The 15,138-nt window shown below is 30.2% G+C and overlaps 1 protein-coding gene across 2 annotated transcripts in view; it reads right to left on the bottom strand.

The window, feature by feature from the left end:
* The window catches only part of LOC136978763 (glutathione synthetase-like), a 37,662-nt gene extending 23,588 nt beyond the window's left edge, over positions 1 to 14,074 (bottom strand). Inside the window, exons 1-4 of one of the 2 annotated variants that reach the window (XM_067274586.1) lie at positions 13,951 to 14,074; positions 7,931 to 8,111; positions 6,479 to 6,554; positions 34 to 176 (exon numbers count right to left, since the gene is read on the bottom strand). In XM_067274586.1, the coding sequence (XP_067130687.1) occupies positions 34 to 176; positions 6,479 to 6,554; positions 7,931 to 8,111; positions 13,951 to 14,068 (518 nt within the window). In that variant the 5' untranslated portion in view covers positions 14,069 to 14,074. Of the gene's footprint in view, positions 1 to 33; positions 177 to 6,478; positions 6,555 to 7,930; positions 8,112 to 13,282; positions 13,403 to 13,950 lie in introns of those variants that run through there. The other variant, XM_067274587.1, reaches the window with a different exon arrangement.
* Positions 14,075 to 15,138: the final 1,064 nt, after the last annotated feature.

Below are 15,138 nucleotides of genomic sequence, written 5' to 3'. Positions count from 1 at the left end.
ATTTATTATTTTTAAAAACTTAATGTTACCTACTGATGGAGAGTTTGTAGTTTTGGGCATAATCCACCAAAACTAGAAGCAATAGTATTTATTTCCACTTGTTTCAATCCTAAATCTTTTTCATTCTCTTTCATATTCAATAAATAATCTGAACGAAGTAATCCAAGACTAATGCCCTACATTAAAATAAAATTAAAAATAGTTTTAAAATATTGTTTTATTAAATACTTACTGTATTTATGTTATGGAAACATTTTTTAAAAATATTTTCTCATATTTTTATTTAATACGTAAGTACTTTTTAAAAAAAATTTATATTTCTATTTAAAAAAGAAATAACTGATTTTAAGTATATTTATTTATCATCATCATCAACATAAAATTATCTTATACATTTATAATAACCTAATCAGATTATTAGTTTTAATGAATCATTATTCATTAAAACTATTCACAGTTTTTTTATAAAATGAATTAAAATATATATCATATACATTGGCATAGCCAGGATTTTGTTATGGGGAGGCCTAGTAGAAGCTGTAATTTTCTGGGGAGGGGCACTAGGTTAACTGGGGGGCGTGCCCACCCATGCCCCTCCCTGGCTACACCCATGATCATCCATAAATTTAACAAAATCCTGTAGAATCTGTGTACCTTTCAATAAATAATTCCTACAACTTAGAAGTTTCTAGATCTAGAAAAGCTTTCAGTCAGTGCAAAATCATCTTTTAATTTCATTTTCTTTGTTATGATCCTGGTTAAGTCAGAAAGTGTAAAGTTTTGCATGGAGAATGCTTCATATTCTGCAAGTTAGGTGTTAGAAAGTTTCAATAGTAGGTTAAAGTAAACAAGAAATATGCAATTTCAAACATTCTGATACTTTGGGAGCAAATCATAAAATGCAGTCTATATCATATTATTCTATAAGTTACTTTCAAGTAATCACTAATGAATTTCAGCCAAGTAATTTCCTCCAATCATAAAAAGTAAAAATATTTGAGCTATTTCATATACAAAAATGTATGATATATGTCACATTTTAATTCTCTGTATGCATGTCCAATGTAGACAAAATTCCATCTATATAACTTCCATCACTTGACAAACATACCTGCATCATACATTTGAGCTTGGGAGACTATAAATAACAAAATATAAAACATTGTGGATACTGCCTAATATAACTGTTTTATAATATAAAACTATATATAGAGAGATTAGTCAGTAGATTAGTACGAAAAAACTTTAATTATTAACAATTTTTAATCATAAATTGTTCTTCACAAAAAGAATTAAAATTATGTATCATACATGAGTCAATCATTCCAGAATTGATGCTAAAGTAAGTAATCCAATGTAACTAATGTTAGTCCTGACTTACATTGTTTTGGTATAATCATAAACACACTTTTTATAATATTTTACTCTAATGCAATTGTTTTGAATCAGAAAATAAAAATAATAAGAATGCATGAAAATGATTAAACATTAACAATATATTTTTGAATTCAGCATCTTAGGAAAACCGTTTTTCCATTATTAGTGAGTACAGGTAATAAAAAAGATTTAAAATTTGATTCTACACAGCTGCTATCAAACAGCAACTGCATTAAATCAGAAAAGTGTGAACAGGGAACCACCAAATAAACTGCTATCAATGATTGTAATACTATGTGCTTGCATAAAACGTAAAGCAAAGACCCAATTGTTGGGGAGTAGGAGATTGGCAGAAATAAGAAATTAAAATATTCACTTTGAATTTAAGCCATGCCCTAATTTTACGTCTTAAAAATTGGAAAAAAAAGTGCAGCCCTAATTTGAAGTAATAATGTAATAGTTAGCAGATGGAAAGTTCCAAAGAGATTAATATGGTTGTCATATTGACTTTCTGAAACATCTTACAAATCTGTTGTTGTTATGTTTGAATAAGCAAAGTTCAACAGTAATCTGTGTTTAGTATCAATGATGAGAATGAAAATATTAAAGTTAGAATCAACTATATTCTTAAAAAGATATACAGTCAATTCCACTTAATTGGGACACATCAGGACCTGACTAATTTGTCCTGATAAAGCTGCTGTCCAAATAAGGCAAATTTTCAGGGAACAGATAAAATCTTAAATGAAAAATGGGCAATAAAGACAAAACCATTTATTGAAAAATACTGTATAATTAATATTATTATGGGCTGAACATATATATGTGTGTATGTGTGTGTGTGTGTGTGTGTCATCTTAGTTCAGGAACATATTTTCTGGCTTGAGACATCAAATCTTGATGAGAAGTATCGTCTCCATCACTATCCTTATTTTTACATTTTTAGGTTTACATTTTTCCAAAACAACTTGTTCAATAATTGCATTTATATGATCCTCATTTTCATTGTAGCATGAAAGATTTTTTTTATCAATGTATAAAAATTCTTTATGAGACATCTAGAAATACCCCATACCTGCACTTCTGTCTGCCCTCACAGCTGTCCACGATTTAATGCAACTGTAAGCTGTCCTGATAAAGCAGCAGTATGTCCCACGTAAACAATGTAAATTTGCCTTATATTGCCTTTTTTGTTTTTGTCTTTCTACATTTGTCTCAATTGACCGACATCCCAACTAACCAGAATGTACTGTATACTGTATTAATTTACTCAAAAATCCTTTCAAAGAAATTTAGATTACTACATCCAATAAATGTAATTCCTTCCTAAATCATTAAATCATATTATGCATATCTTTATAATAGTCTTTGATGTTAGTAGAGTGATAATTTGATTTTTTTTTTCATTTTCACTTCATAATATAACAAGAATCATTTTTAAAACTAAAAACTAAATTTGGAATCAACAGAAAAGAGAACATTTGTTTTTATTAAATTTCTCAGCAACATAAGATGTTGTTGTGTTTTGAATTACATTTTGCTGAGTTAGTTTACTTGAATAGAAAAGAGAACTCAAGCCACTGATCTTGAGTCCAGTTGCGAAGCTAATAGCTCATTTAAATTGATTCTTCTATTAATAATAAAAAGCCTTATTTCAAGATTTAAAAAAGATTATATACAGAAACAAGATAGATCTTTGAAAACAAAAACAAGGTCATTTTAGAGTAGTTTGGAAGTTAGTTCAGATAGGACAAAATAATATAAAGCCCATATAAATAAAAATGGTTTGATGATATTTTTAGTGCAGCAAACTATAGATAGAAATATGAATTTTATGGAAACAGGTGCAATTTTTGCATAGAGAGATTATAATAATATAAACTAATTACTTTAATTGTGATTAAGAATGCAATGGAATGATAATTATCTATTTAATTTAAAAAATAAATTCATCAATACTGAGTGATGGAACAAAGTTTACTCTTCAGGAGTATATTTGATGACATCACAAGAAGGCTATTCTTGTTGTTATTCTGTTACACATTGCAAGAAACATTTAATGTGAACATTTGTTTACTTTGGACTCAATAGATAACACCCGAAACTCCAAATAAATAAATAAAAATATTCCCTATAACAAGATCAAAATTCAATTATTTTTGTAGCTGTATGAATACATAGGCTGTTTTTTTCAAGCTCCGATGGTCCATAAAAGAAGGACAAGTGTAAATAACAAAATGAATTTGCTACCAAAAGTTAGGTACAAACATGGTTACTTTTCAACATAATCACCATGAAGATTGAGGCATTTGTCATACCTGTGGATGTGCTTTTCCATCCCCTTGTCATACAATATTGCTGCCAATGACTTGAGATTGGCCCTAATGTTGTTTTGAAGATCATCATTAGTCTTGAACCTCTGCCCTCCTAGCCACTTTTTCTGTTCAGGAAAGAGATAGAAGTTGCTCGGTGCTAAATCGGGGCTATATGCTGGGTGTTTAAAGGTGGTGAAGACGTCCACCTTTCAGACTTCCACCCAGCTTGAAACTTTTTAATATGTGAAGTAAGCATGTTTGTACCTAACTTTTGGTAATAAATTCATTTTGTTACTTACACTTGTCTTTGTTTTATGGACCATCAGAACTTGAAAAAAACCACCCTCGTAGTATCATAACATAATCCATGTTTCAGATAAACGCCATACAGAATTCCTTGAGACTTACAATTATTTAAAAGTTATTAGCTTGATGATATGTTAAAAATTATATAACTGTAAATCACCATAATGTTTTTGCTCATATTACATTTCTTCATTTTTAATTTTTGCATTAAAATATTAATAATATTTTTTCAAGTTATTTCAAATTGTTGGATTTGAATAGTTTGTTCTGTTTAGTATTTTATAATGCATATAACTATATCATTATTGAAAATAGAACTGCAGTTCCCAAAAATATTTTAAAGTATGAAAAAACAACAACAAATTACTGGTTATTATTACTAATGAATGTTCTACTCAATAACCAAGAAACCAGCAAAAGAACCACTTGCTGAAAAGTAAATGTTTTGTCTATTTTTAAAAGAACATCTTCAGGCTGGTGTTCTAATTTGGAATTGCACAATTTAGAATGAATCTTAATCTCTATGTTGCCATTGTTGATTGAAGGATAGTTGATTGTCACTGATTGGTGGAAACATTATAATTATCATCATGTGTGAGTTGTGAGATTTCTGTTGAATGTATATATTTTCCATGGGTTTGAGATTGTGCTCTCCTTTTTATAGTTGATGGCTTGTTTTCGTGCTGCTACCTTGTAAATTTCCATTAACTCCAGATGATCTATCTGCTGTTCTATGTAGAATGTTTGTGCGAACAAAATGGACTTTAACATCTGGATCTCTGGCATATGCTGATAGGACAATTGATAAAAAGCCTTTGGCTATGTCGGCTCAGTGTTCTTTTAGGTGAGTGATTAAATGCTGACATGTGACTCCTATATACTGTAATTCTTTGTTAGATTTATGGTCTAAGGGGGTGGAATGTTTCCTTTGTAATCAGTGTTTCATTTCGAAGTGCCTAAAAAGTTTAGCTGGAGCCAAAAAATTGTTTGCTAGTATGTTATTACATAAAACACACATTGCATCAGGAGCATCTGTATTGCCAATATGTTAATCCAAAATTTAAATAACTTTCATCATACTTCTGTTTTGGTCTGTTCTTAAATGAAACGTGATCTTTAATATTAGATTTTAAAGAAATCACAGTTTGCAACTTCATTTCTTCTCCAATCATAGATGTGTCAGCATAAGTATTTGTCAATCCTTGTGATTGCACATTTCCACAGTTTGTGACTGCACATTTTGTAGAATGGATGCCTCTGTACATCGATCTTGCTTGGAAGTATCAACTGCAGGTGGATGTCAGCCAGCAGCTGAATGAAGATCAGTGCACACTGGCCTTAATAGCACAATACAGTACAAAGAGAGGAGCATCTGATTTTCAAACATGTTTGAAGTTGTTGCAGCATTTAAAACCATTCCAGGCTCATTAATTTTGATTATTTTTCATAGAATACTGGTGCTCCATGGAACATAGTTTGGGAAACACTGGTTTAGTGCATAGTGACTACAGTAAAAGAAAAACCACATGTAAATCTTAACAGTTATGCAATTATTTACATAAAAGTTTCAATTAGAAGAATGAGTATATAGATTCTAAAATGCAAAAAGCAGTGTGTTGGGATCCATGGAGGATCTCAATACAGTGCATTTTGGAATAATCTAAGAAAAACCTTTGTAATAAATGTTTGTGTTACTGTTTTTAAACAAATGATTGTATATATTCCAGCAAAAAGTCTGTTGATGTTCTTTGAAACCAAAATTGAATAATACACCAATAAACATCTGTAAGTCTGATAGTTTTATTTAAGCCAAACAATTGACATATTAAATTGGGCTATATTACAGATACTATTAATAATTAAATAATGAATAATTTGGCACTATAGGTAGGCATTTTCTCAGTTATTTAATAAATATTAATTTAATTGTAATTATTAAATTTAATAAGAGATGGTACCTAACACCTACTTCTAGTGCCAAATTACTCATATTTAATTATTAATAGAATTGGCAATACAGCCCGATTTAATCCTGCAATCATTTGGCTTTAAAATTGAATAAGACTAAGGATTGCAGTTCCTCAAAATTATTTCAAAGTTTATAAAAATTCAGCTTCTTGAATGATATTTGTCTATGTTTCAGTGTTAAAAGATATTGTGGAGCTGTTAAATATTAATATTTAAATCTTTACTATTTTAATTGTAAAACTTCATTAAGAATTTCAGTAATCAGACGTTTATCTTTTGTATCTTTTAAGTAAAGCTTTACCAAATATTTTACTACATTCTTGTTTTGTGAAATTTAGACATAAAAGGAATAACTTCATTTATTTACTTATTTTTTTATCATCAATATAATTAGTAATGACTAAAAAAATTTCAAATATTTTCAATGATTTATACAATTTTTATTTGAAAAGAACTGTTGATCCAACTGAATATATATATATATATAACCCAAATAGTAAGTATCAATTTACCTGATTTGTTCCTTCTTGAAGAACAGTCTGATATATCTCAAATAATTTTGCAGTAAATTCATCCACTGTAACAGTACTACAAAATTTAATTTAAACGTGATTAAGCAAATAAATTACAAATGAAAAATAAAAACAAAATAAATTATGGCTATTATTCATCTAAGATTAAGTTTATTTTGCTTATTGTAAGATTACTCTTATTATAACAACTATACTTCTTCCTGTAAACTGGATGAAACTTAATTCTTTCTTACACGAAAAACCTTGACAATCCAGTATTTTTATATACAACTGCTAACGTTTTCAACCCCTACTCTTATTATGAATTTTTGTCAACCAAATTAGAAAATTTAATCTAATTGTGGAATCAAATATTTAACAATTGATGTAATTTATGACATAAGATCATTAAACTATTGCAAGTAAAGTTTAATTGGGTTGCAATTTGAAAAAAATTGTAGACCTATAAATTCCCACTGTCGTCTGTCCACAGTCCTTCCTTAATCTCAAGAATACATGAAAGTCAAGACCAAATATAGAAAGCTTAGGGGCAGGAGGCCCTGATTAAGTATATAAAAATTTCTGATGCAAACCAGAAGTCACATTATTTCAATTTAAAAAATTTTTTCCTGAAAGGGGTTAGATAATGATTGGCAGGACTCTGTTGCTAACAGGAAGAGTATGATGTACAGGGGCAAATCAATTTCAAATTTACTCCATTGATCTCAGACGAATTATGAAATTTCACATGACTATCTTCCAGACAATCCGCATATATATAACTTTTCTAAATTGTCTTTTTTTTTTTTTGCAATAATTAGAACAGAACAGATTCAAAGTTCATTAACAAATACTTATTATATTCTATTTAAACATCATTTTTTTTTAAGATTTAGAAATTCAAGTAATAAATTAATAAATGCAGAAGTCAGTTTTGAAGTAAGAAAGAAATAAATAAAATAGAAGCATAAATATCTTAATCACAAATCATACTGTAGTCAGACAACTTACGAAAGAGAAACTGGAACAAACATTGTTCTTAGACGTGCAAAACAATATGCGCAGTTATCAATTGTTTGTAAACAACCAACACCATCTATAGGAATTCATGATAAATGTTTTCATCAATGTTTCTGAAAGCTGTAATGATATATCCGAACTTCTCCAAGACGGTAATTCTATAAAATTTACACTAAGTTCTGCAAACTGTACTACTAATGGGAAACATATGATCACTTCTCATCTAATCGAAGAAGTGACTGTTGAGTTTGAAACATGTGTTGTGTGGTATACATAAATATAATTAATCCCAACAAATAAGATTGTAGCATACTATAATCTTATTTGTTGGGGTTATAATACAAGTTATAAAAATGCATCTATATTTACATTACAAAAAAGTTCGTGCTTTTATGTATACTGTAATAAATTATTTATTTTTTAAAATCTTACCTTTTAAGACTTTTTATTAAAAATTCATCATCATAAGCCACATTATGAATTACAGCATTTAAATCAATTTGAATGCTTTTAGCATAATCAAACCAATATTCAGGAAAAGGTGATGGTAAAAGTGTACAAGATAAAGGAACAACTGCATCTAATGGTATATCTTTAACACGCATACCTATTCCTGTGAAAATAAATATTAAACAGTAGAAAAATATATTTATTTTCAAATAGTTTATAAAATATGTGTTATAAATAAAATATAAATATTCGATAAATTAATATATATAGTGATATATGTAAATACAACCTATTTAAAAATAACTTAACCAGGCTTCTTTCACTCAGACATGCCTGAAGTCATCCTCTAAAACGGATGGGCAACCTGTAGCCCACATTAATATTTTTTGCGGCTCACATTGCATAAAATATGAATAAATATATCAATTTCCCAGTTTAAGAAAGTATACAGCAAAAATTCAAACGTTATTTTCTATGTATGTGAATAGTTTTTCTGCAATGAATTTAGTAAAAATTAAAACAAGAAATCGGCTAACAGACACATCAAAACTAATTTAAAACTAGCAGTGACTAATACTTAACCAAATATTTCCAACATATTACGTTTAAATCAATTACAGAAGCTAAATAAAGTATACCTATGCTAATTTATAATTATATACGAATAAATAATTGTGGTTTACTGTTTCCCCCCCTCTTTTCTCTTGTATGCAGTCTGTGTCAGTTCAAAAGTTTTTTAAAATGCGGCCGTTACATAGAAAGAGGTTGCCCATCTCTGCTCTAAAAAAACAGTGTTCTGCAACCTTTTTCTACTTGCAGCACACCCATGACTCAACACCGCATACAAAAATGTCAGTGGCATGCCGTGACATTTGATGATAGGGAAGCTGTGTTTCTGTAAGAAGCCAACTTACAGGGGCAATCAATTAATTGCGCGTTAGGGCCCGTTCTTATTCGTTTGTTCGATAAGCCAGTAAAAACCATATACTTCTTTAAATGTATTTTTAATAGATTATCTGATGTACTTAATAAATAAGGAAGTTCAATATAATTACCTCCATTATTAGATTCAATAAATTCCCTATGCCCTCTAAATGCCAATTCTTGCTTTGAGAAAAAACATATAACATCTATTAATTTAGATATATCTATTAATCGTAATTATCTTGTTATAATTTCCAATATTTATTTTATATTGTCTACCAATGTTAAATTCTATTCCGCTTTGATTTCCAAATTGCTTCAATTTTACAAAAGAATCGTCATTCGTCATAAATTTTATCGTCAAAATGTCGAAATTTTTTTGTCAACGTATTTATATTTAATTTAGGCATTGGTCTTTCTCTTTTAATAATGTTTTCTTTTTCATTATACGGTCTTGAGCCTAAACTTTTTTAAAATAAATTTTTGAATCACTAGCCACGATATAAGGGCTAAAATTAAAATTATCAGAAAAACTTACTTGGTAAAACAAAATGTGTGATGAATATACATGCCTAGTACAAAAAATTCTTCAATCGTATGAATATACTTTTAAAGAAACTTATAATTAAATATAACTTTGTGAAGAAACGTACATAAAAATAACAAAATATTCTTGACTTTTTAAATCTTAAAACAATCCACTTAGTGAAATAGCTCCCTACAAGTGGCTAATGAATGGAATCAGAGACATCCTGGTAGGTGCGCGGCGTGTGCATGCATGCAGGTTGCCAAATCCCGAGGGTGCCAATACCGGTCAATGTCAAATGCTTTTTTTGTCACATCACTAGTATATATCAAAGGACGCAACAGGGTTGTTGTAGATTTTAAATGTTTCTCACCATAGCTGTAAAAATCTAAATATGTTAAACTTAACAGATTGTCCGTCGTTCGTTTTCTAACTAATTCGTTTTAGGACCAAGTGTTCACAGAAATTTCCAAAATTTACAACTTTTCGGTCACTCTCATTGAACTGGAAAAATTTCTGTCTTTATTACATCTAATATTATGAAGAGATCAAACCCCACTGTACTCGGCAAGAGATTGGTTCAGTTAAGCTTCTGTTTAAGTAAAATTTCGGCTCTTTCATCGGGGTTTTATTTATGTTTCTAATTCCCTAATCGCGTAATTATTTACCTACTTCTTAAGTAGAAAAAAGTTGAAACCGGTTACTTTGTACTTGAATATCTGTAGTCTTGGGAAAGAAATTTTTATGACAACCGATACATAAATCGTAAATTTAAAGAAAATAAATTCTAGAGCTTTTTTTGCACCATTGTACGTCTCATTCATTAAATTTGGTTGTAAACGATACTGCCAAAGTAACAGTTAATTTTTTAACACTACTAGAATTGTATACGTTTTTTCTGGATCCGCTTACAGTGGGACATACTAAATCGTAATATCACCGGTTTAACATTGAAATCCGTCAGTAATATAAGATGGGAGAGCAGAATAAACGCAGAATAAATATATCAAATATTTTAATGGAGTTTTTTTTAACTCCTGTCAACTATACAGAACTAAGGTGGAATTGGCACTTCCATCGCTTCCAATGACGGCACGCCACTGAAAATGTTATTACCCTAAAATACGTACGATATGATACTATTAATAAAAACATGCCAGTAAACTCCTATCGGTTGGGTTAAGTTATAAATCTAGTCTATGGTGGGCAACCTTTTTTATAGCATGGGCCAGAATAAATTTTACATTTTTTCCGCGGGCCGTAGTAGTTAATTGACGCCTTCTTGTGACTCGTAATTTTTTAGTCTGCAAATATGAAATAAATAAATAAAAAGTTAATTACTACATTTATTTCTCTTATCGTTTTCGAAAATTACAAAGAATTTGATATTTTTCCAATTTAATAATCTATTAAAGATCTTGTGAGCCGGATAGAAACTTTTTGCGAGCCGTAGCTGGCCCGCGGGCCGGGGCTTGCCCGCCGTTGATCTAGTCTACTCGTGATTCACATAATCGGGCGAGGGCAACCGAATATCTAGCAGGCAGGCGGCTAACAGCCCACAACCGGTCCGAGATATAAAATTAGAAGCTTTATGCGTGTGTTGCTTCTACCAGCTAAACCGGGTGAGGTTGGTGCTCTGTAAACCGCATGTGCCAATGCCTATATAATCTGGCTGATTGGAAACTGACCTGGTTTTGACACTCCTTCCACCACTGAATTATTCGAATATACAATAGCAATCTTATTGTTTTTTTCACATGTAGTATAGAAATTTGTAAAAGATACATAATGCAGTTATAATAAAATATTAATTTTAATTAATGCAAAGTACGTTAAAATATGAAAATTTATATTTTATAAAATACAAGGGAAGGTCATTGGAAGGTGGAATCGGTGCTTCCATCGCTTCCAATGACGGCACGCCACTGAAAATGTTATTACCCTAAAATACGTATGATATGATACTATTAATAAAATTACATAATGCAATTAACCTATTATTATTATCATTCTTATTCTTTTTCTTCTTCTTATTATTATTATTAAACAGATATCAACACCTGTGAGCAAATTTATTTTACATTTAATTTCTCAGAATACATAAAAATGCATGATTTGTAATAAAGAATAAACAAACATCATCTTATTTCATCAGTTCCTTGGCAGAGAATAAAACACAAGCATAAGAAACACAGCAACTGTGATAAAAATATATAAATAAAACTTGACAATTAATAGAAAATGTAAAAGTTCACATCACACCATTCACCTTGTGACAGCACACCGGTTGCAGAATACTGCTCTAAAACATCACATCCTCTCTTAAAATCACTCAAAATGGCCAGTCCCCTTTCCATACAAATCAATGATGTTAAAATCACATCTCTGTAAAGTTTGTAAACTGACAGGACTATAAATTAATCTAGTCCTATCTACACTGTATTTACAATGCTATATAAAGTCACACTTGATGAAGTCAACATTATGTGTATTAGTTTTGACTTTGTTTTGAAAGGCTATAAGCATTATCTTAGTGTAATTAAAAATGCATTTTTATTCACTTTGATTATATAACAGTCTTCATAACTAACATTTTAATAGATTACTATATTTCAGATATGAGAAAGATAGACGAGAAGCATACATTGTTATCTTCTGATAAAAAAAAAATTACTTCAGAAGTATCTATCTGAAGTGCATCTCAATCACAAAGAACTTACAGCCTGGGCAACAAATGAACTTAAATTCCATTCTACAATATTTTAAATTTTGAAGCAATCTGCTGAAGGTTGAAAAAAGTTAGATGGCACTCACTCGCAAGTAATGCTGTGTCTTTTTTTGCATTCAAAGTGGTACAATTCTAATTGTGAAGTGATATTGTATATATGTACTTTCATAAAACGTGATGAAATGTTTCTAAAATGGCCTGAGGAGGAGTCTGAGGAAGAAAATTCCTTGCAGACAAGAATGAGTATCTCCGTATGAGAATCCTGGAAGTATTGAGAAAGAAACCAAATCCTCCACAGACAACATCAGTATCAAAATGAAAATGTGCATATTGCCCAAAAAAGAATAGGAAAACAGTATCCAAGAATGTAACATGTAGCATACTGCACCAATCTGCAAATACTATATAATAACAATCTGTAAACAATGCAATTTCAAAACTCCAGACTAAACAGAACATGAATAGAAATTTAAGTTTAACAATAATTTCAGGTATCATATTTCTGTTTCTATATCAAAATTATTTTTAATGTATTCTAACTGAAGTATAGGAAAATAAACATTAAAATGTGTATTATTCACAAAAAAACTTCCTGATCTTAGCAAAATTTCTCAAGAAAAATTATTTAGAATATGAAAATATGTACAGTGAACATGGCCCTCACCAGCAGCACTGCTAGCTGTTTGAGGGCCTGTGTGCAATACCGATTATGCCTCCCCTGTTTAACTACGACTACCTACACTGAGCTTGCCAGCAATACCAATTTGCCACCCGCGTGCGGTGCACACTTTGCACGCCCGCTTACAGCAGGCCTGGCCCTCACCCTTGAGTAACAGCGTTACAAATCCAACTGTGAGAAGCACCAGGTTGACCCCCTTAGGGTCCATGAAAGTTTGAGGTGGTCGATAAAACTTTGCAAATATAAAAAGTTATTTTAAAATATTAAAAATTTTACACATTTTTTTTCGCTTTCAAGTAAATGTAGGAAGATAGCTTTAAAGTATGCAGGAGCCTTTTGCATATATGTTTTATAATATTGCATATATTATTATATAATATGTAATATATATACAATATTGAAGGGGATCGATATATGAAAAAGATTGGAAACTCCTGTATTAAAACATAAAATAATATAAATATAATTTACACACACCATGCAATAAAGCATAATCTTTTGCATTACGAGATAAATTTCTCAATTCTTCTTCATTAATTCTCGTCTTCAAATATACCTCCATTTCACAATGTTTACTTTATCAAAATCACATGTTTTACAGCGCCCCTCACATGTTCGATTTTTTGAAATTGTCTTAGTTTAAATAAATCGCCCATTTATAGCCAACTAAAAAAAGTTTTAACTGCGTCCATGCATTTATTTATTGTATATTTCTTCTTTAAGATACTAAAACTACATATATGCACTAAAACTAATTAATTAAAAAAATATAGGCCTATAAACTTTTTCTTATGTCTACACTGCAAACATTTTTTCTTTAGGGAAAAGTTGGACAATGACGCTCAGCTTGTAATCCCGCTCACTTAGGTATTTCGAAACAAAATGGAATTGTGAATGTGACTATTGTAGCCAGGTATAGTTTGTCTATGGTAAAAATCAACTTGGGTAATAACTAATGAGCATCATCCATTGATCGCTTAATTGTGACAAGTTACTTCGGTTTCTTCATTTGTTAAACACGTCACTGCCATTATAAATAGTATTATGGAAGCGTCACGTTCTGGTATTGGATACGAGAGTTCGCTATAGTAGTAGTTAAACGCATGATTGTTTAGTTAATGAATGCTATAAAATATTAATAATACCCATTGTGGGTTGGGCCAAGTCTACAATGGAGCACTGGATAGTGAAGGAAGGGTCAGACATCCGCGACAGATCGTCTTGGATTTTTCGATCTTTCGGATTCGATTCCGGAAGCTCCATAGTTGTAGGCCAGTGGTTCTCAAAGCGGGTGCCGCGGCACCTTGGGGTGCCGCAAGTACGCCACAAGGGTGCTGCGAAATTTTTAAATAATTAAATTAAAATTACTTAAAATAATGGAATTAGAGTATTAAATTAAATAAATAATTAAAACAATTATAAAAAATGAATATTGGTTTTTTTCTACTTATCTTGTTACGTCGTCACTTGTCTCAGTGACTCGGTAATTGCCGATACGTAAATACTAGAAAAAAAACGAACTAGTTACTAGTTGTCTGTTCTTCTGTTCCTGCAGCGAGTAGAAGCGCAATATAAATGCGTCGAATGCAGTAATTGTTTTTATTATTGTTATATGTTCAGACAATAACGAAAAAGCATCATATAAAAATATTTTTCTTCTTTACAGCAAGAAAAAATAAATTATTAACGTGTAATTAAATTTTATAATAAAATATTGAAGTTAATTATGTCGTTCAATATCATGAATAATTTTTTCATTAAAAAAAGAAAACGTGAAGATTCTAATGATCAAGAAGTGGTTACTGGTAGCAAAGCTAAGGAATCAATTAGCACTAGTAAATCATAAAAAATTGAGAGCTCATTTTATCACCAGATACCTTTATAATAATAACTTTTGCTTTGAATGTTTTTGTGTTGTTTGGAAATAAACTTACTTACTTTAAAAAACTTTTATTTTTTTCAAAGACTTTTCATCTTTCATATCTTTACTAACTGTAAAAAAGCAAAAAAAAAAAAATAATAATAATAAAATAAAATAATAATAATAATAATAATAATAGGGGTGCCGTGAATTTTGTTTAATAATTTCAGTGTGCCACCGGACAAAAAAGTTTGAGAAACACTGTTGTAGGCTAACCCTCTTAACTGTCTAGGCCAGGGGTGGGGAACCTATGGCACGTCAGAAAAATCATCTAACACGTAACGTAATATGCGATTTCGATTTATCACCTTTCTTTTTCAAACATCCTTTCGGTTTATCACCCGATCATCCGTTTTCCAATCAGATTCTTATATTTATTCTAATTAATTCGTTTATTCGTTTATCAGTCCAA

The sequence above is a fragment of the Centruroides vittatus genome, unplaced genomic scaffold (genome assembly GCF_030686945.1).
Source record: "Centruroides vittatus isolate TY-2023 unplaced genomic scaffold, ASM3068694v2 contig_549, whole genome shotgun sequence".
Lineage (NCBI taxonomy): Eukaryota > Metazoa > Arthropoda > Arachnida > Scorpiones > Buthidae > Centruroides > Centruroides vittatus.
The sequence above is the reverse complement of the archived record's forward strand: the minus strand, read 5'-3'. Positions and strand labels throughout refer to the sequence as shown.